Genomic DNA, 21,098 nt, shown 5'->3' on the forward strand with positions numbered 1-21,098 from the left:
CCAGGTCTACCCAAGTGACAGACAAGGTAGTGAACCTGTTCCAACTACAGCTATAGGGGTATTTATTGTCATTTGTGGTGTATTTATTGTAGCATTAGTATTACTGTCACTACTATTTAAGAAGAAGATGAAGATGATATTGGATTTATATCCCGCCCTCCACTCCGAAGAGTCTCAGAGCGGCTCACAATCTCCTTTACCTTCCTCCCCCACAACAGACACCCTGTGAGGTGGGTGGGGCTGGAGAGGGCTCTCACAGCAGCTGCCCTTTCAAGGACAACTCCTACTAGAGCTATGGCTGACCCAAGGCCATGCCAGCAGGTGCAAGTGGAGGAGTGGGGAATCAAACTCGGTTCTCCCAGATAAGAGTCCGCACACTTAACCACTTCACCAAACTGGCTCTCCATTATTTATCCATTATTTAACCATTATTTATTGTTGTTACCATCATCATTATTACTGCCGCTCTGTTGCTGGACTGCTCAAGACTACAGGGATAAGAGTAGGGTTCCCAGCCTACTGCTGGGGGCGGGGGTTCCCCTGGTTTTGAGACCCTCAACCCACCATCACAGAGCAAGTTGCCAGAGGGATCCCCGCCCCCAAGGAGCTCCATTGCGCCCAACATAGCTGGCACTATGATGCCACCCAGAAGTGCCGACATCCTACCCGGCACATCGCACAGAGGATGCTCTAGCAATTTGGGTATAAACTCTATGGCACCATAGAGTTTTACCCAAACTGCTATTGCGTCCCCACACGACGTGCCCAGCGCGATACATCACTTCTGGGTGACATCATCACGCCATGCACACAAGAAGCTTCCCCCCCGCTGGGAGCCAGGCAAGTGCTGGCAACCCTATATAAAAGCAATAAATGAAATGAATGAAAATACAAAACTGTTCCAACTGCACAGTCAAATGTTTCAATTTAATTATTTATTATATTTATATCTCCTGTCTGCAGCAGGAACCCAAAGTAGCTAATGATATTCTCACATTCTCTCTGGTTAACTTCAGGAAGGCAGTGACTTTGGGTGAATTCAGGCCACTTCCCTGGCTCCAAAAGAGCATGCAAGTATTAACTGGAATATACTGCCAAACTCCCCAGTGGGGAAATGCTATCATAGTCTTGCCGATTTTGTCCAGGACTGGTCCCTCCACTAAGTGGCCCTCAGTGATCTCCCAGGGTGCAAATGGCAAAGGGGCACCAGCCAGCCTCTACCCGGCCACCCCTACCCGCCCATAGTTCCTGGGTCTGCCCCCAAACACCCCCCAATCTCAGTGGGCAATTGGTGAGAGATTGCTCCCTCCTTCCAAGCGAGGGAGAGGAGTGTGGGCCTCTTCCTCCTGACTGTGGGAGAGGGAGATGGGGGGCATCGGCTTATAGCTGCCATACAGGGAAGATGAGAACTTTGGAAGCACCTCTAGATGATAAAACCTGGCAAAAGAATCTACTTACCTTCTTCAGCAGGGAGTTCTGTCAGTTTCCAAATGGACAGGAGACACCAAACATGGAAAAAGAAGAAGGGAGAGGGGAAGAGATGAGTTACTGACTTGTAAACAACACATACTGCCTAATGTCTCACAGCCGTGGCTTCTCCTTGAACTCAAAGAGCTGAAATACCAGGAAAGACCACCAAGCGAGTCTAATCTAGCTCAACATTGTTTTCTCTGACTGTCAATTGCTCTAACACCCCAAGCAGAGAAAGATCTCTCTTAGCCCAGGTATCAAAAACTCATTTCAGTGGAGGCCGAACCCAGGACCATCTGTGTGCAAAGTAGGTGCCTCGCTCTCTCCCATGAACATAAAAAGACCCATTGGGTCCAGAATGCTAAAATCCGGCAGTAGCCAACCACATGCACCTTGAAGGCCTACAAGCTCGGCAAGGAAGCCAAGGCTTCTGCTGCTGTTAGGGTTGCCAACCTCCAGGTGGTAGACTGATCAAGCAAAGGAAAAGGAAAGATCCCCTGCGCAAGCACCAGTCGTTTCCGACTCTGGGGTGATGCTACTTTCACAACGCTTTCACGGCAGATGTTTTCCAGGGTGGTTTGCCATTGCCTTCCCCAGTCTTCTACACTTTTCCCCCAGCAAAATGGGTACTCATTTTACCGACCTCGGAAGGATGGAAGGCGGAGTCAACTTCGAGCCGGCTACCTGAAAAACCAGCTACTGCTGGGGATCGAACTCAGGTCGTGAGCAGAGCTTAGGACTGCAGTACTGCAGCTTTAACACTCTGCGCCACGAGACTGATCAAAGCCAAAAATATAGATTACAAGAATTGTGTATAACGCATAATAAACAATACAATGATAAATGTCGGCAGTGCTAGGACCTTTTAAAGTAACGGAAACCCCAAAGGACTCAGAAACCCCCGTCTGGCCCCTTTGGGGTTTCTGTTACTTTTAAAGGTCCTGGCACCGCCAACCGTTTTCATTATTGTATTGTTTATTATGCGTTATACACAATTCTTGTAATATATATTTTTGCAAACTGAAAAACGATGTATTACTTGGTGGTTTTGATCAGTCTACTAGTTACACCAAGTGCCCTTCAAACGGTAACCTCCAGGTGGTAGCTGGAGATTTCCTGGGATTACAACTGATCTCCAGGCAAACTAGATCAGTTCTCCTGAAGAAGGTGGACTCTATGGCATTATACCCCACTGAAGTCTCTCCCCTCCCCAATCCCTGCCCTCCCCAGGCTCCACACACCCCCTCAAAAAATCTCCAGTTGCTGCTCCCTAGAAAATGGATTTCTGAGGCACACAGCCTCTTAAAATGGAGGTTTCTTTTAGTCATCAAGCCTGTTGGTAACCTCTCCCCATCAACCTATGCCATCCTAGGGGTGCCATCCTCCAGGTGGCACCTGGAAAACTTTCATTATAACCAGGGGTGGAATTCTAGAAGGAGCTCCTTTGTATATTAGGCCACACACTCCTGATGTAGCCAATCCTCCAAGAGCTTGGAATTCTAGCAGGCCACACACCCCTGATGCAGCCAATCGTCCAAGAGCTTACAGGGCTCTTTGTACAGGGCCTACTGTAAGCACCAGGAGGATTGTCTAATAGGCAAAGGAGCTCCTGCTAGAATTCCGCCCCTGGTTATAACAATTGGTGCCCAAGCGGCCAAGATCAGTTCCCCTGGAGAAAATGGCTGCTTTCGAGGGGGGGACTCTATGGCATTATACTTGCTGAGGTCCTCCTGTCCTGAAACCCCATTGCTCCCAGTCTCCACCCCCCCTAAATCTCCAAGTATTTCTCAACACAGAGCTGGCTATTCTCTTTTAAAGCCACTTGAACTAGCGAACATCACATTAGGTAAGACCCCTCCTATACTGCTCTGGCTGAATTTCCACCCCTCCAGCTATTTTTGTTTAAAACTTGGACGGTGTGTCTTGTTATCTTTCATCTTTAAGCCACTTCGAGCAGGATCTTTTGAGAGACAGCACAGAAATTTCCTAAATGCATAAATATCCTGTTTTGGTATATTACACAGATTCATTATCCATTGCAGGGCTTTTTTGGGGGGGGGGGGTAAAAAAAGCCCAGCAGGAACCTGTTTGCATACTAGGCCACACCCCCTGACATCACTATTGTTTCACACAAGGGCTTTTTTTGCAGGAAAAGCCCAGCAGGAACTCATGCCAACCAGCTGGAACTCTGTTCTTGAGTGTTCCTGCTAAAAAAAAAAAAAAAAAAAGCCCTGATCCATTGTGTGAAGGATATCCCTTTTTTAGGCCCAAATCTACTACCCGTTAACTTACTGAGAGCCCTCAAGTTTCAGCTTTTGGGAAAGGGAGCAAGTTCTCTATAGCCACTTTTCTCAACTCCCTAAGCAATTTTACAAACCTCTATCACACCCCTTCTTAGCAGTGTTCCCTCTAAGCGTGAGTTAGCTCATAGATTTTTAGCCTCCAGTTCACACATTTTTGTCTCAGCTCAGGAAAAATGGCCCCAGAGCACACTAGTTTATGAAGTAGCTCACAACTTTGATGCCAGTAGCTCACAAAGTAGAATTTCTGCTCAAAATACTCTGCAGCTTAGAGGGAAGATTGATTCTTAGTTGTCTTGTAAATTAGAAAGGCCCCAATGTTTTAGCCTTTCCTCACAGGGAGAACTCTCTGTCACCTTGCTCATGGGATATTATGGTTGCATCCCCAGGGTAACTAAAAAAAATAAAATAATAGTAAGCCCTGAAAATTATTATCATCACCATTAAGCCTTTTGGCCTTGCTGGTAGGACAAACAAAAGGTCTCCGAAGAGAAGAAGGGAGACAAATTTAATCGCTGCAGGTAGAGTGGGAATAACAAGCACGTCGGCAAACCCTCCTGTTTCCAACTGGATTCTCTCAAGTGTGATTTTTCCATGCTGACGCTTGCAACTGCCAAAGCGGAATTTAAAAATAGATTGCAGGATGTTTCCATCCAGGAAGATTCGGCTTTCTCAGCAGATCAGAGACTGACACCTCTGTATTGTATGATCCATTCGAACTGTTATGAAAGCTCTCTTTCATATCAGGCCGGGGGGGGGGGTTGCCCTGAGGATTTCTCTGCCAACGAGGAAGCCCTCTTCCTGATCAAGGTTTGAACAACACCCTCTGCTCTCTCCCAGGCAGCCATGCCAGGAATATTCCATACTTTGCAACCGGTGGGGGGCAGGAGGCATAGAGGTGCCAGCCCCAGTTTGGACAACTCCTGGAGATTTGGGGATGGAGCCTGGATAGGACAGAGACCTCAGTGAGGTACAATGCTATAGAGCAGGGGTAGCCAACAGTAGATCTCCAGATGTTTTTTTGCCTACAACTCCCATCAGCCCCAGCCAGCATGGCCAATGACTGGGGCTGATGGGAGTTGTAGGCAAAAAACATCTGGAGAGCTACCGTTGGCCACCCTTGCTATAGAGTCCACCATCAAAAGCATCCATGTTCTCAAGGAAACCAAACTCTGTAGTCTGGAGATGAGCTGTAATTCCAGGGGATCCCCAGGTCCCACCTGGAAGTCGGCATCCTTAGCTTTCTCCCAGATGGCAGTGCCTGAAATATTCCATACCAGGTCCTGGCAGGGGCTCCCCCAGTTTTCGGGAGGGTTGTCCACCACTGGCTGGCCGGCTGGCAGGAGAAACCCTGCCTCCAAACAGCTACATCACTGTGGACATCCCCGGTGCAATGATGTCACCTGGAAGTGATGTCATCACATGGGTGACTTCGTGCACCAAAACTCTAGTTTGGGAGCAAAATTCAATGATCTGAAGCTGGTTTTACCATTTTGCCCTCAAACCAGAGTGTCACTGTGCAGCATCACTGACATTATGATATCACTTCCAAGGGACGTCATCGTGTTGGGGACATCCTGGAACACTCCCAAATCCTCCCCCACACACACACAATGGAGTGACGAGGGGGCCCAACAATCCTAGAGGGAAGAGGTTACATTTGAACTTGGGCCTTGCCATTCAATTCCACTTGATTACTGCACATGAAATCGAAACACAAAACTGAAATTCAGTTTCTAAAACATTGCCTAGGACAACTACAAAGTTAAAGGAGATAACAACGAGGGAGGCCTTAAAATAACTAGGCGGGTTGGGCTCACTTGACCTAAGTTCCATCACCGCCCAGTTTGTTTCCAGTTGCCAACTCCAGCTTGAGAAATTCTTAGACCAGAGTGTCGCACTCATTTGTTATGAGAGCCGGATTTGACATAAATGAGACGTTGTCGGGCTGGGCCATGTGTGTCATAAAATGTGATGCCAGGTAGCGGAGATATAACCTTTATAAAGGACACAGACAAACACAATTCAAGATTTTTATTTTAAAAAACTTAAAATAAACCATGCTTAAAACATTAGCACTCATTGGTCTTAAAAGTGCTTTCTTTGTGTCTCTCCCATGTAATCCACAGAACTGGGCAAAAGAAGCTCTGGCTCTTTCCTTCCTTCCTCAGTCAATAGAAGGAAGAGAGACTTGGCTCAGTAGCTTGCAGTGTGAGCACCCCCCTTCCTCCCCAAGGCAGGAGCCTCAGCTAATGGAGAAAACAGAGGCTTCACTCTGTAGCTTCTGTGCGATTGGGCAAGCCTGGCAAAGCAAACTGTGATGCAGAAAGAAGCAAGAGAGAGCGAGAAGGAAGAAGATGACAGCCAGTTGCTTGGGGGCCTGACAGGAGCCCTCTGGGGGCCCAATTTGGCCCCTGGGCCATGTTTGACACCCCTGTCCTAGCGATTCTGGTTTGGACCTGGGGAGGGTGGAGTTTGGGAAGGGGAGGATGCTCAGCAAGATATGCCATCAAATCCAACTCCCAAAGTTGTCAGTTTCTCCATGGGAAATGATCTCTGTAGTCTGAAAATCAGCCACAATCCCAGGAGACCTCCAAACCCCACTCAGAGGCTGACAACTCTAAATTTGCTTCATATTTGCATAGGTCAAAACAGACAGGAGATCACTGTTTTTACTTCCAAGCAGGGAGAGGAGTGCTCTGCCCAGTACCGATGTCACAGTCAAACCACAGCTTGGCTGCCAGAACATGTTCCACGGCTCACATGTTCTCTCCTGCTTCCAGGCATAATCCATAAGGTTGCCAACCATGATTTGGGAATGCTTGGAGACTTGGGGGCAGTCCCCGGGGAAGGCAGCATTTGGAGAGGGGAAGGAGCACTCTGTAGTCTGGAGATCAGCTGAAATTCTATGAGTATTCCACCTTGTCCCACCTTCCCCCCTGCCTTTTGGGGGTCCCCCCCATGATGTGTCTGGAAATCTGGACTGGAAGAATTTTAATAGGATGATGCCATTAGGGTTTAAAATTGTTATTTTAATTGATTTTACCGATTTTAAATGTCTGTATTTATTGTGTTGTACATCTCCCTCCTTGGAGAGGGACCCCGCCTTGGCATCCTGGAATGGAGGCACACTTTTATTTGCCTGTGAGGTCTAGACCCACGCCTTCCCAAGCAAGCAGCATCTTTTAAAGATGTAAGGAGGCAGAAGGAGGCTTGTCTTTTCTTTAAAGATGTCTTCAGTTTCAATTAGTGCGCTGTTTATAGAACAGTGGTTCCTCCCTCCCCCCCCCCGCCCCATCATCATATCCACTGGTCAAAACAAGAAGCTGTTCGTTCAACCGGATCAAGAGAATGGCTGCATATTATTAAATTAATGCCTTTGGTTCACTTCCAGGAGAAGCTTTCTAATCAGAACTGGTTTTGTCCTAAATGAAATTTAAACAGTCCGAATTTACAATTTTTATCTGAAATATTAACCCTGCTGTGGTGGTGGTGGTGGTGGTGGTGATGGTGGAGGAGGAGGAGGATTTATATCCCTCCCGATACACTGAATCTCAGAGTCTCAGAACAGTCACAATCTCTTTTACCTTCCCCCCCACACACACACACACGCCAGACACCCTGTGAGGTAGGCGGGGCTAAGAAAAGTCATGGGAGACCTGCTGAGGAAGACTCTGCAGAGGAAAGCAATGGCAGACCACCTCTATTTCTTGTCCGCCTTGCAAGCTGGGGCCACCAGAAGTCAGTTGTGACTTGATTGCATGTCAGGGTTACCAGCTCCAGGTTGGGAAATACCTGGAGATTTGTGGGGAGGAGCCTGAGGAAGGCAGGGTTTGGGGAGGAGTGGGACCTCAGGTGGGTTTAATGCCTTAGAATCCACCTTCCAAAGCAGCCTTTTCCTCCAGGGGAACTGATCTCTGTCTTGTGGAGGTTGGTTGTAGTTCCAGGAGATCTACAGGCATCACCTGGAGGCTGGCAACCTGAGCCAGAGCAAATCTTTGGCAGCTGAAACAGCTCTGAGAACCTTATGCCCTCCTTTTAACCTAGAGCATTTATTACAGGATACATAATGGACACGGATACGTGATCTGCTATTCTGGTGTTTATTACTGTTTTTGTTGCTTTAGCCCAGTGGACACAGGCTGGCAGTTGCTAGGCCTGGATTGTGATTCTTTTAATCTGCTAAGGGACATGTCCATGATTTTGCACGCTGATTCACTGCCCACTTTCTCTATATTTAGGACTGCTTGCCATTCCATCCTACTGCCTGATGAAGTGTGCTTAAAGCACATGAAAGCTTACATTCGGAATAAAATGTTGTTGGTCTTAAAGGTGCTACTTGACTCTGCTTTGTTCTTATGGGGTTACTGTAAATTGGCTGCGACTTGGGAGGCACTTCCCACCACCACAGCAAGCCAGAGTTTGCTCTTACATCCAAACCAGCAAGCTACGGTTAACTGGCTTACAGCCAAAGTTAATAGATTTTTGGCAACTGATGGCTTCGTGGCCCATCAACCACCCTCCTCCAATTGCTTCCTGGAATGCAAAGGAAGGAGGGGTGACGAGAACTCATCCAAAGGCAGCACCAATAGTGTTTGCACAATGTTCGATCAGCCCAGGCAAGCACCACCAGAGGTGGAATTGGATGAAAAAACAACTGCCGACTCTGGGTTGGGAAATTCCTAGAGCTTTGGAGGGTAAAGTTTGAGGAGGGTGTGGTTCGGGGAGGGGAGGGATTTCAGTGGGCCACACACCCCTGATGTAGCCAATCCTCCAAGAGCTTACAGGACTCTTAGTACATGACCCACCCCACCCCAAGCAGCCCCTTGCACCAGTTGCTTGTGGGACACAGAAGAACCCTGGTTGAGCCTGTTCTGGACCCCGGGCCTTATGTTTGCCACTCCTGCTCTATGGCAGGGGTGGCCAACGGTAGCTCTCCAGATGTTTTTTGCCTACAACTCCCATCAGCCCCAGCCAGCATGGCTGGGGCTGATGGGAGTTGTAGGCAAAAAACATCTGGAGAGCTACCGTTGGCCACCCCTGCTCTATGGCATTGCACCCTAATATGCAAAGGAGTTCCTGCTACAAGAAAAAGCCCTGAGCTTACCAGTTGCTGTCCTTTATAAAGTTCATAACTTGGGTACCTGCCATTATATTTCATGGCACACATGGCCTGATCCAACAAAGTGACAGTTTGTTATAGCCCCTGTAACAAATGAGTTCAACATCTCTGCCGTAGAGTCTCCTGTCCAAAGTGGCTGTTTTCTCCAAGGGAATTCATCTCTTGGCTGAAGACCAGTTATAATTCTGGGAGATCTCCAGGCTTCAACCTGGAGGTTGGCTACCCTACCAGTACCCCAGACAGATGAACCCTGGTCTCCTAGCCTGTAGTTCCAGCATCCCCGAACCACTGCTGATCAAGAAAGCGGCAAGCAGCCTCTTCGAGAGCTGCAACGAATATTTCACGCATGCTTCTGAATCCAAGGGTTAAAAAAAAAGAAAATAAGCTTTGATATCTACCAAGTTTTGCATTTTTACATTTTATAAAACCCATTGATTAGCATTCTGTGAATGACATTCTTGTTTCACAGCCACTCTCCCCCACCCCACGGTGCCTTACAATTGCAGACAAGATGGGAAGGAGATGGATGCATCCCTTCTGGAAAGGGAAGCTATGGAAGGACGGCAAAGGAGTAGGGTTGCCAAGTCCAATTCAAGAAATATCTGGGGACTTTGGGGGTGGAGCCAGGAGTCTTTGGGGGTGGAGCCAGGAGACATTGGGAGTGGAGCCAGAAGCATAACTGAACTCCAAAGGGAGTTCTGGCCATCACGTTTAAAGGGACCGCACCCCTTTTAAATGCCTTCCTTCCATAGGAAATAATGAAAGGTAGGGGCACCTTCTTTGGGGGCTCATAGAATTGGATTCCCTTATCCAATCTTTTTGAAACTTGGGGGGTATTTTGGGGAGAGGCACTGGATGCTATACTGAAAATCTGGTGCCTCTACCTCAAAAAACACCCCCCCCCCTCCATCCCAGATACCCGTGGATCAATGCTCCATTATTTCCTATGGGAATAAGCCTCCATAGGGAATAATAGAGTTCCCAGCAGACATTTCCCTTCCCCCCTCCCTGCTTTCTGATTACCCTGAAGCAGCGGGAGAGCCTCCAAACAGGGGGATCCCCTGCCCCCACCTGGGGATTGGCAACCCTACAAAGGAGACAAGCTGCCATTTTGCTTTTTGCAGAGGAAGCAGGGAAGGGGAAGTGCAACAAGTTGAGTGATGGAACCAGAACCATGAACACCTCATGATGAGAAGAGGCTGCATCACCTGTGCATGGCTGGATGCATGGAACCCTCCTGATCCCCCAACTTCCTGGTGCCTGCTCCCTTCTTTCCCAAAGCAAAGCACTCATCCTGGCTTTACTCAACTGCATTATAGCAGGTTGCCTGGAAGAACCCAGAAGGCATCCACTTTGCATGTTAGAGTTGCCAATGTCAGCTTGCAAAATTCCTGGAGATTGGGGGGGGGGGGGGAGCAGTGCCGGGGAGGATGAAGTTTAGAGACAGGAAGGAGCTCAGCCAGGATGGGATGTCACCTCAAATTTAGAATCTATGGCAGGGGTGGCCAAACTTGCTTAATGTAAGAGCTACACAGAATAAATGTTAGATGTTTGAGAGCTGCAAGACACGAATGTCAGATGTTTGAGAGGAAGGAAGGAAGGAAGGAAGGAAGGAAGGAAGGAAGGAAGGAAGGAAGGAAGGAAGGAAGGAAGGAAGGAAGGAGTGTTTTGTTGGGCTATTATGCCAGGGCTCTCCTGGGTGCAACTGAGTTCCAAGTCCTCATTTTCACTGTATTCACATGATCCAGTCTCTCTCAGTAGGAAAGCAATGTGAACTATTTAGATGAGGGATAACAAAAAGCCAGCTAAATGGATTAGGCTGAGAATGTGTGCCCAGCCCAAGTTCACCCAGCACATTTCTTTTGCAGATTGGGGGGTTTGAATTTAGACTACCCAGATTGCAGGCTGATACTGACCATTATACATTGTTGTCTCTCTAGTCTTGCACTGGCACATAGGAGTTGTAGTTATTTCTCTGGGGAAGACTATAGTTTTGTAGACAAACACATAGCCCTCAGTCTGTGTTATGGTGCCTTCACATGTTCTTGAAGCAACTTTTGTACAAAAGTTCTCAATGCCTAGCCGTTTCATGGGTCTTAGGCTCAAAGCATTGAACATGGCATTTCTGTAATGAATGTCAATAAATCAAAAGTAGGTTTGCAGCATACACCCCTGAGCAATACCTGAACAGCATACTCAAGATTGCTAAAGCACAGACACTGTCTTCAGATTTTGATTCAGAGCAAGACATGTCAGTTATCAGAGACTGTTAAATAACCAAAATATTGCAAGAGTGCTAATGTTTTAAGCATGTTTTATTTTAAGTTTTAAAAATCTGTAATTGTGTTTGTGACTTTTATAAAGTTTATACCTCTACTACCTGGCATTACGTTTTAGGAAACACATGGCCAAGCCCAACAAGGTTTCATATATGTCAGATCCAGTCCTCATAATAAATAAGTTTGACACCCCTGATCTATGGTATGGCATCACAACCCTGCTGTGGGTCCCTCCCTCCCCTAAACCCTCCAGGCTCCACCCCCAAATCTCCAAGATTCTCACGATACAAGAACTCGTGGGCATTCAATGAAATTGCTGAGCAGTCAGGTTAAAACGGATAAAAGGAAGTCCTTCTTAACCCAAAGGGTGATTAACATGTGGAATTTACTGCCACAGGAGATGGTGGCGGCTACAAGCATAGCCAGCTTCAAAAGGGGATTAGATAAAAATATGGAGCAGAGGTCCATCAGTGGCTATTAGCCACAGTGTGTGTGTATTTTAGCCACTGTGTGACACAGAGGGTTGGACTGGATGGGCCATTGGCCTGATCCAACATGGCTTCTCTTATGTTCTTATATGGAGCAGAGGTCCATCAGTGACTATTAGCCACAGTGTATTGTTGGAACTCTCTGTCTGGGGCAGTGATGCTCTGTATTCTTGGTGCTTGGGGGGGCACAGTGGGAGGGCTTCTAATGTCCTGGCTCTACTGGTGGACCTCCTGATGGTGCCTGGGGTTTGTTGCCACTGTGTGACACAGAATGTTGGACTGGATGGGCAACTAGCCTGATCCAACATGGCTTCTCTTATGTTCTTAGATTTTCCAGCCAGGAGTTGGCAACCCTAATGCAGCCTTAACAATCACACACAAAAAAAAATCACTTAAAAATAGTAAAGGGTTTCCAAATGAAACAGACACAACACAAATGAGAAGAACACTGTTCACTGTCTCACTTGGAATGCAGTGTTTCCTCTCTCTTTCTCTCTTCCCTGCCTTCCACATGCCTTGACATTACTGGACAGGAGCGACTTTTAAATTTGTACAAACTTGGGAACCCTACTGGGGGCACACATAGGGTTAAATCTGCTCAACATTGATTTGGGGGGGGGGGGGGAAGTCACCAGGAGAACTGGAACTCCAAGTCCAGCTGCTGTTTGAGTAGTGCTGACATTTCAGCCTCTGCCAACTCAAACAAACATCGGGGCTTTTTTTTTTTTTTGCAAGGGGAAGCCCTCACCCGGGCTGTCTGGCTGGCTTCGTAAGAAAAGCACAGCAAACAGGTGATGGAAAAAGGAATAAAAACAGGCACGGCTGTTTGCTTACTGTGAGGTTTTTTAAAAAGGGAGGGGGAATATTACTCCGCACTGATCCAGATTCTGCATCGGGGAAGGCTCTACAACCCTTTATAAAGGTAAAGGTAATCCCGTGTGCAAGCACCAGTCGTTTCCGACTCTGGGGTGACGTTGCTTTCACAATGTTTTCATGGTAGACTTTTTACGGGGTGGTTTGCTATTGTTCCGTGGCGCAGAGTGTTAAAGCTGCAGTACTGCAGTCCTAAGCTCTGCTCACGACCTGAGTTCAATCCCCGGAAGAAGCTGGGTTTTCAGGTAGCCGGCTCGAGATTGACTCAGTCTTCCATCCTTCTGAGGTCAGTAAAATGAGTACCCAGTTTGCTGGGGGGAAAGCATAGATGACTGGGGAAGGCAATGGCAAACCACCGCGTAAAAAGTCTGCCGTGAAAAAGTTGTGAAAACAACATCACTCCAGAGTTAGAAACGATTGGTGTTTGCACAGGGGACCTTTCCTTTCCTTGCTATTGCCTTCCCCAGTCATTTACACTTCACCCCCAGCAAGCAAATCAATCATCTTTGTGTATATGCAACCTGCCTGGTCAAATTCATTCCACTGAAGCTAGTCAGAAGGGAGGGATGAACACACCCTAACCACAGAAAAATTTACTTATCTGCCATCCTCCCTCCCCTGGTTTGCCGACTGCACCAGGCATTGCTCACATACTTTCAAGTCAGTCTTTACAAGGGGTGGCCAAACTATGGCTCAGGAGCCACATGTGGCCTTTTCACACATATTGTGTGCCTCTCAAAGCCCCCACCACCCTGTTGGCCAGCTTGGAATAGATCACTTCTCCAAGTCAAGCAAGCTGGCTGCTTGGAGAATGCATTTAAAGTTAAAGTTGCTTTCTTTCCATCTCTCCTTCCCTGGCCCTCACCCCATCTATTTGCTTTCTTCCCTCCCTCCCTCTCTCCCGGCTCTCAAACACCTGATGTTCATGTCTTGTAGCTCTCAAACATCAGACATATGAACATATGAAGCTGCCTTATACTGAATCAGACCCTCGGTCCATCAAAGTCAGTATTGTCTACTCAGACTGGCAGCGGCTCTCCAGGGTCTCAGGCTGAGGTTTTTCACACCTATTTGCCTGGACCCTTTTTTGGAGATGCAAGGGATTGAACCTGGGACCTTCTGCTTACCAAGCAGATGCTCTACCACTGAGCCACCATCCCTCCCCAAATCATACTAGAATAGAGAAGTGAACCGACCAAACTTCGGTTACAAAAACAGCAAGAGTGCTACCTAGGTGGCTCTTACATTAACAAGTTTCGCCACCCCTGGTCTTTACAGTTGTACAGACTGAGACTTCTAGGTTTCTTTCTTTCTTTTAATGCAAGATTTTAGGCTGCAATTAAGTGGCTAGTGGCCAATAACAGGGAAGGAAACCCCTGCTATTGTTCTCAAATGTCTAGTGCAGGAATTCCCCACATGGTCTTATGGGTGCCATGGTGCCCTCTACACCGTTCCTGATGCCCAACAAGAGTTTTTAGGAAGCGGGCAGGGCCAGGAGGGGCTTTTCCCAGCAAAGTTTCTGACTGGTCACTGGAGATTTGATTGGCTGTGCACGACTAAGGATAACTTGCCACTGCCATTTTGTGACTGGCTCAGTCCACCTCCTGTGGCAGTTGATTTATGGCAGCCATTTTGCAGCTGCACTCACCATTGTTAATGTAATTCAAAAGTGCCCACAGATTCAAAAAGTTTAGGGACCCCAGTTTAGTGGTACCAGAGACGGAGATGAGGCAGTACGTGGAAGTCCGGTGTTTAATTCTTCTTTTAACAGCACCACATGACTCTTCCTTAAACTAAGTCAGGTTACTATTCTAACTAGCTTATTATTTTCTTCTTTGATTGGCAATGGATTTCCAGGCTGTCAACTCAAGAAAGATCTTCCCTAACATCTTCTAACCAAGATCCTTGAATAGGAGATGATGGGAATGGAAACCAGGACCTTCCACATTCAAAGTGCATGTACTACCACGCCCAAGCAAAAGACAACCAGTAAGGTTTCCAGATCTTCGTGCCTCCCTGGCAGGGGATGGGAGAAAGCTTTCTGGGAGTGGGGAGCCAGGGCAACGTAGCAATGCACGACATCCCCGACATGATGTCATTCAGAAGTCATGCATCAGTCTGGTATGTCATGCACCAGTCTGGTATTTGGGGCAAAACTCTATGGTTACCACAGAGTTTTGCCCCAAACATCAGAGTGTCGCTTTGCAACATCCCAGGGGTGACGACATCACTTCTGTGTGACATTGTCAAGTTCAGGACACTGTGTCAAGTCATGGCTGTCAAGGGCAGGGCAGGGCTGGTAGTAGGTAGGAGCTCATGAAATGAGGAGATTCCCCCACTCCCACCTGGGGGCTGGCAACTAGTCCTCAACTAGTCCCTGTGGCCCTTGCTAACACCCAAGTGTTTCTAGAAAATAGGCAGGGCTTTGCCCAGAAGGGCTTCTGAATGGTTTGCGCAGTTCTTTTTAAATGTTGCTTTGGTAGCAGATGCCACCCCAGCACAAGGATCTTCCACGTGTGACCAAAGGTAACCTGCATGTAAGCAATAAAATGTTTTTAAACCGCATATTCGTTTTAAAAGACATCCTGTTAAACAGAGCTTCTGACTGAGACGTTGAAGTGTTACTACTAGAGTTGTGCAGAACCTCGCTCCGTTACATTTTGGGGTTAGCCCCACCTTCTCCGGCAGCTCTTCTGTGGGTGAAGAAGAAGACTGCAGATTTATACCCCGCCCTTCTCTCTGAATCAGAGACTCAGAGAGATTTACAATCTCCTATATCTTCTCCCCCCACAACAGACACCCTCCTGTGAGGTGGGTGGAACATAAGAACATAAGAGAAGCCATGTTAGATCTGAGAGCTGAGAGGGCTCTCACAGCAGCTGCCCCAAAGCCATTCCAGCAGCTGCAAGTGGAGGAGTGGGGAATCAAACCCGGTTTTCCCAGATAAGAGTCCGCATACTTAACCACTACACCAAACTGGCTCTCAAGCTGGTTGGCTTTGCCTCCTCTGGCAGCCATTTTGTGGATGCACCCACCACCCTGAACTAGAATTCCAAAGCTGCCTTGCAAATTTTAAAAGGTTGAGGACCCCACTCTATAGAAATCAAGGAGCAGTAGATGGAGGGATCTGGGCGCACATACTATGAGTATTTTCTTTAAAAAGCAACACAGGCATTTAATAAATAAATAAAATTAACTGGGGTAGGAAAATGTAGACCATTATTCCAAATATGAACAGGCTACTGATTTTCTCGCCCGCTATGTCCTACTGTTATGCTGAGCAGCATCATAACAACATAAACCACCAAAAACTCATTGGAAAACTATTTTCCTTGCTTGTTTTTCAAAACATTGCTTCCTTCCTTCCGTTGGACTGTAGAGAACCAAAGACTCTCAAACAAAGAATCATCCAGTTGTTTCCTGACATGTTGTTCCCAACCATCTCTGTGGATGGTCTACAGGGATGGAGTTATTGCACCCTGTTTTCCTAACAACAACCATGCAGAGTAGACTGATTGGGCCAACATCATTCAGTTACTTTCATGATACAAGCTGGAATTCAAACCCAGGTCACCCTGGCCCAAAGTCAAAATTTCTAGCCACTATAACACAGTGCTTCTAGCTGGATTCTTTGGTGCTTCAGCATAATTATTACCAGGTTCATCTCTCAAATTCCTCATCCACCCAAGGAAAAAATTAAGCAGTGAGTGAGTGGTAGGAGTAGAACCCATCTCCAAATTAGAGACCGATGGAGACTTTGCTTCTTTTTATTCGGGGCTTATGCACAATACTTTCACCTTCAAGGTCTGTGCGGTGGGGGATGAAAACTGCATTGAATCAACTTGGATCGGACCCAGGCACAGAAATAAAACTGCAGGTTCCATCTATGTTGACACAAAAGGTCCCATCCAGATGGTTCTAAGAATGAGGATTTGATGCACCACTTCGGGGAATGTGGCTCCCCACAAGCGTAAAGCAAACCTATGATGAACACATGTGAACACATGAAGTTGCCTTATACTGAATCGGACCCCTGGTCCATCACAGTCCATAATGTCTACTCAGACTGGCAGCGGCTCTCCAAGATCTTTGTCTTTCACATCACCTGTCAACTGGTCCTTTCCACTGCAGATGCCAGGGATGAAACCTGGGACTTTCTGCATGCCAAGCAGGTGCTCTACCACTGAGCCACGGCCCCTCTCCAATGATGCTGCCTTGAGGCCACTGACCCATCTAGCGTAGGACCATCTCTGATTGGCAGTGGCTGTCCAAGATCTTGGGCTTTTCCCATCACCTCCAAGTAGAGTTCCTGTTAATTGGATATGCCTGGAATTGAACCTGGGAGTGGGACCTTCTGTATTCAAAGCAGGTGCTTCACCACTGAGCTACAGATTCAACCCCTTCTCCTGGTTTATCCAGTCCCTTCTCTTCCACAGGTACCAGAATACACATGGTCTGAAAGCTCCATCTTGGCTTTCTATAGTTAGTGTATAAGTGCTGGGGGGGTGAGAGAGGCTACCTCAATACCACAATATCCAGTTATGATGTTGTCGTAATCAGGGTTGTGCCTTGGAGGCCTGTGGGCCCAGGAAAGCCTGAGTGGTAGTAATGGGAAGGGCCTACAACTCCCAGAAGCCCTGAAAGTTTCTGGCGCCATTTTAGGCCAATCGGAGAAAGACGAGAGCTTGAATAAAAGGTTTGGGAGGTGGAAATCTTTGTTCTTTTCCTAGAAGGTAGAATCAAGGAATGGCTACTGCAGGGAGGAGACCCTCACCCTGAGAGGAAGGGTGAGAGGGCCTAGGTCTGACTGATACAGTCTAGGGTACGGGTGACCAACGGTAGCTCTCGAGGTGTTTTTTTGCCTACAACTCCCATCAGCCCCAGTCATTGGCCATGCTGGCTGGGGCTGATGGGAGTTGTAGGCAAAAACATCTGGATAGCTACCGTTAGCCACCCCTGAGGACTTTGGGGATGGAGCCAGGAGAAAGGTTGTGACAAGCATGGTTGAACTTCAAAGGGAGTTCTGGTCATCACATTGAAAGGGACCTCACACCTTTTAAATGTCTTCCCTCCATTTGGAATAATGAAGGATAAGGACACCTTCTTTGGGAGCACATACAATTGAACCCCCTGGTCCAATCTTTTTTGGAATGGGGTGTGTGTTTTGAGGAGAGGCACCAGATGCTATGCTGAAAATTTGGTGCCTCTACCTCAAAAAACACCCACCCACCCCCAAGCCCCAGATACCTGCAGATCAATTCTCCATTATATCCTATGGGAATCAGTCTCCATAGGGAATAATGGAGTGCCCAGCAGACATCCCACCCCCTCCACCCCGCTTTCTGATAACCCTGGAGCGGGGGGAGGGCCTCCAAACCAGGGAATCCCCTGCCCTCAACTGGGGATTGGCAACCCTAAGTCTAGGGACAGTAAGTCTAGTTGTGTTAGGGCATTTTGTTTATTTTCCCTTCACCCCTTTTACTGTTTAATGCACCTTGTTTGTTTATATTGCACTGAACTGATCTCCTGTTAAATAAACCTTGTTCTGTTGTTCACCCTGCCTAATCCTCACGCCTATTATTCGGCCTAAGCTAAAGGAGGTCTGAAGGGCTTGGGAAGGTACTTTGGGTCTTCTCAAATGGACCCTTAGCCCAGAGTGGTGGCAGTGATTGGTAACACTCCCCACTGAATCGTGACAGATGTTCAGGATCTTCCCACCATTAGGGGCCTTTCCTGCCTACTTTTGTTGTGCACTGTAGTGCTCAGTTGGGCACATGGAAAGCTACACTGGAAATCTTCGGGCTCACAAGAGAGGGCAAGTCCTTTGACTATGCGTTTCTGCAACTGCTGATGGAAAAGGTTTGGTCTGCAAAGCTCATTCAAGTTGTCCTCCCCCCCCCCCTACCCCAGACGGAACCGTGTGTGCAAAATTTTACAAGAACCATGCGCTTCTCCAAACAAGGTGAAAGTAAAATGTCATTCTAGAGTTGTGAGGAAGAGTGTGAATCCCACCTCTGCTGTATTGCCACTTTTTCTTACAAGATATTCCCCCGCCCCCTTTCTTTCTAAGTTCAAAACCATAATAAAGCAGGAAGACAAATTGTCAAGTACAAGAGAGACAAAGAACAGCGATCCCCAGCCGATACCGTTTTTGGGGAGGCTGCTTTTAGTCAAGGTGCGCGGTAGAATAAATTGTTATTTTAACAAACTACATTTCCAGCCTACTCAATGATGTGAGAAACCACAATCACAAAAAGAGACAGATCTCTGTCTTGTCTCATCCCGGAGTTGACAGATTACACAACCACGGGCCAGCTTGCCAAACGCTGCCTCAAAATTCTTCCTGCGCAAATAAGTTTAAAAGGGGAGGGGAGCCACCCCCACTCTGATGAAAGATAACCAACAAATGTCAGAGGTCAACTTTCCCCAGAAATGTTCGTAGATCTAACATAAAAGTCGTATCTATCACACTTGCATCCCACCCATCCAACTCTGGACAAATTCCATCAGATTCCTTCCCATATTTTATCCTCACAATAACCCACCTGTCCTCTAAATTGCTCAGCGCAGTCTACATGCTTCTCCTGTACCCCAACAATCCTATGAAGTAAGTCAGGCTAAGAGCATAGTTGGCTCAAGGTCTCCCAAGAACTTGAAGGTCTGTCCAATCAGAACTCTCCCTAGAACCCAGGTCTGTCCAATCAGACCAAACTCTTCCAGAAGCTAAAACCAGGGTAGCCAAACTTGCTTAACACAAGAGCCGCAAAGAATAAATGTCAAATGTTTGAGAGGTGCAAGACATGAACGTCAGGTGCTTGAGAGTCACGAGACAGGAAGGAAGGTAGGTAGATGGGGGGAGGGCAGAGATGGAAAAAAGCAACTTTGAATGCATTCTCCAAGTTGCCAGCTGGCTTGGCCTGGAGAAGTGATTTAAAGAGAGAAATGTCTTCTCCAGGCTGGCCAGTGGGGGCTTTGAGAGCCACACAACGTGTGTGAAAGAGCCACATGTGGCTCCTGAGCTGCAGTTTGGCCATCTCTGAGCTAAAATAACTAAAATGAAGCTATCATACTTTGGTCACCTCCTGAGAAGACAAGAGTCACTGGAAAAGACAAACATAGACATTGCTAGGAAAAGCTGAAAAAGGCAGGAAAAGAGGAAGACCCAGCATGAGATGGACAGACGCAATCAAGGAAGCCAAGACCCTTGGTTTGCAAGACCTGCAAATAACTATTAACAATGGAACATATTGGAAGACATTAATTCATAGAGTTGCCAAAAGACAGAAGTGACTTGATGGCACTTAACACACACACACACCGTCCAATCAAAGCAATGCGTCAGATCAGGCTTCAGATGGGATCTACCAATCAAAGGAAAGGGGGAAGCGAACAAATTTCAGAAGGTACAAGTCAAGGTTCACAGAGGGCATGATTTCAAATTGTTGACCGGGCCGTTTTGGCCTTAAGCTCCTGTTGTTGATTTTGTTTCTTCGTCACATGAACTGAATTCATGAGTCTTTGTTGGGGTATATACCCTGTTTCTCATACCAAATTTCCCCCATAAAACAGATTTTCTTCATTGCCATTTGTGCATCAATAAATCAACAACATGCCTATAGCAACCTGTAAGTGACATACGCTGTACACAAAATCACACAACACAACTTCATCCAGGATATAAAGAAATCTACAAAAACCAACAGTGGAAAGGAGAGAATGAAAAGTGCAGACCAATACAGAATGGATGGGGGGGGTAGTCTTGGAAACATCTCCTAATTCACAGCAATCTTCAAAGGATTTTAAGACTAAATTGCAAAAAAATAGCAATGTTTTAAGAACAGCTGCTACAGTTACTTCTTGGTTTTTTTCTTTACTCAAAAGGACTTTCACTTAAACCATTTCCAATGCAAGCCATAGAGCTATTTATCAAAAGACTATAAAATAAAAACACATATAACGAAAGCATAAACGGGGGGTTTTCCAAACAGAAATGAAATTACCTTTAAAAAAAAAATCAAGCAGCATCCTTTTATTTTATAAAACGAATCTTTATGCTTTTGTTGAATTATCTAAAAGGGGTTGTACATATAACTCACTTTGGCATCATTTGGATTTAACAGAGGTGGCAGGGCAATTCAAGCACATAACTAAGGAATGAGTTACAAATAAATTCTCAGATTTGGCCTGATTCCTTGCAAGCTTTCAATGCCTTGTGTTGTCTGTTTTTAATACTGCATGTTATTGTGCAGAAACAAACCAGAAAGATCCCAGGAAATCCATGGCCAGAGAGCTCCCCATGTTTGTTTGTTTTTTAACTCAGTTATCAGGTGCATGGAATAGTGATTTGGAAGGATTACAGCGCAAAGAGAAGGCAAGGCTGAACCCCACCCACGGCACCATCTCCCTGACTTAAACTGGCTTCAGAGAGCTGCTCTTTACCCACTTGGGGGAAATGCATAGGTAAGGGCACCATAACAATGGGAGAATGCATGCATAGCTCAACATCGTCTTAGAAAGGGAAATTAGGACACAAGGATGCCATTTGCAGTAGCAGCCACGAGTTTAG

The 21,098-nt window shown here is 46.8% G+C and overlaps 1 protein-coding gene across 2 annotated transcripts in view; it reads right to left on the reverse strand.

The window, feature by feature from the left end:
* Window positions 1-21,098, reverse strand: part of ATP2A3 (ATPase sarcoplasmic/endoplasmic reticulum Ca2+ transporting 3) — a 165,193-nt gene that overhangs the window by 81,456 nt on the left and 62,639 nt on the right. The window contains exon 2 of one of the 2 annotated variants that reach the window (XM_060259213.1): window positions 1,459-1,476. The exons of the other annotated variant lie outside the window; for it this stretch is intronic. Coding sequence (XP_060115196.1) covers window positions 1,459-1,476 — 18 coding nt within the window. The remainder of the gene's footprint in view (window positions 1-1,458; window positions 1,477-21,098) is intronic. 2 annotated transcript variants of the gene reach the window in all.

The sequence above is a fragment of the Heteronotia binoei genome, chromosome 18, assembly GCF_032191835.1.
Source record: "Heteronotia binoei isolate CCM8104 ecotype False Entrance Well chromosome 18, APGP_CSIRO_Hbin_v1, whole genome shotgun sequence".
NCBI lineage: Eukaryota > Metazoa > Chordata > Lepidosauria > Squamata > Gekkonidae > Heteronotia > Heteronotia binoei.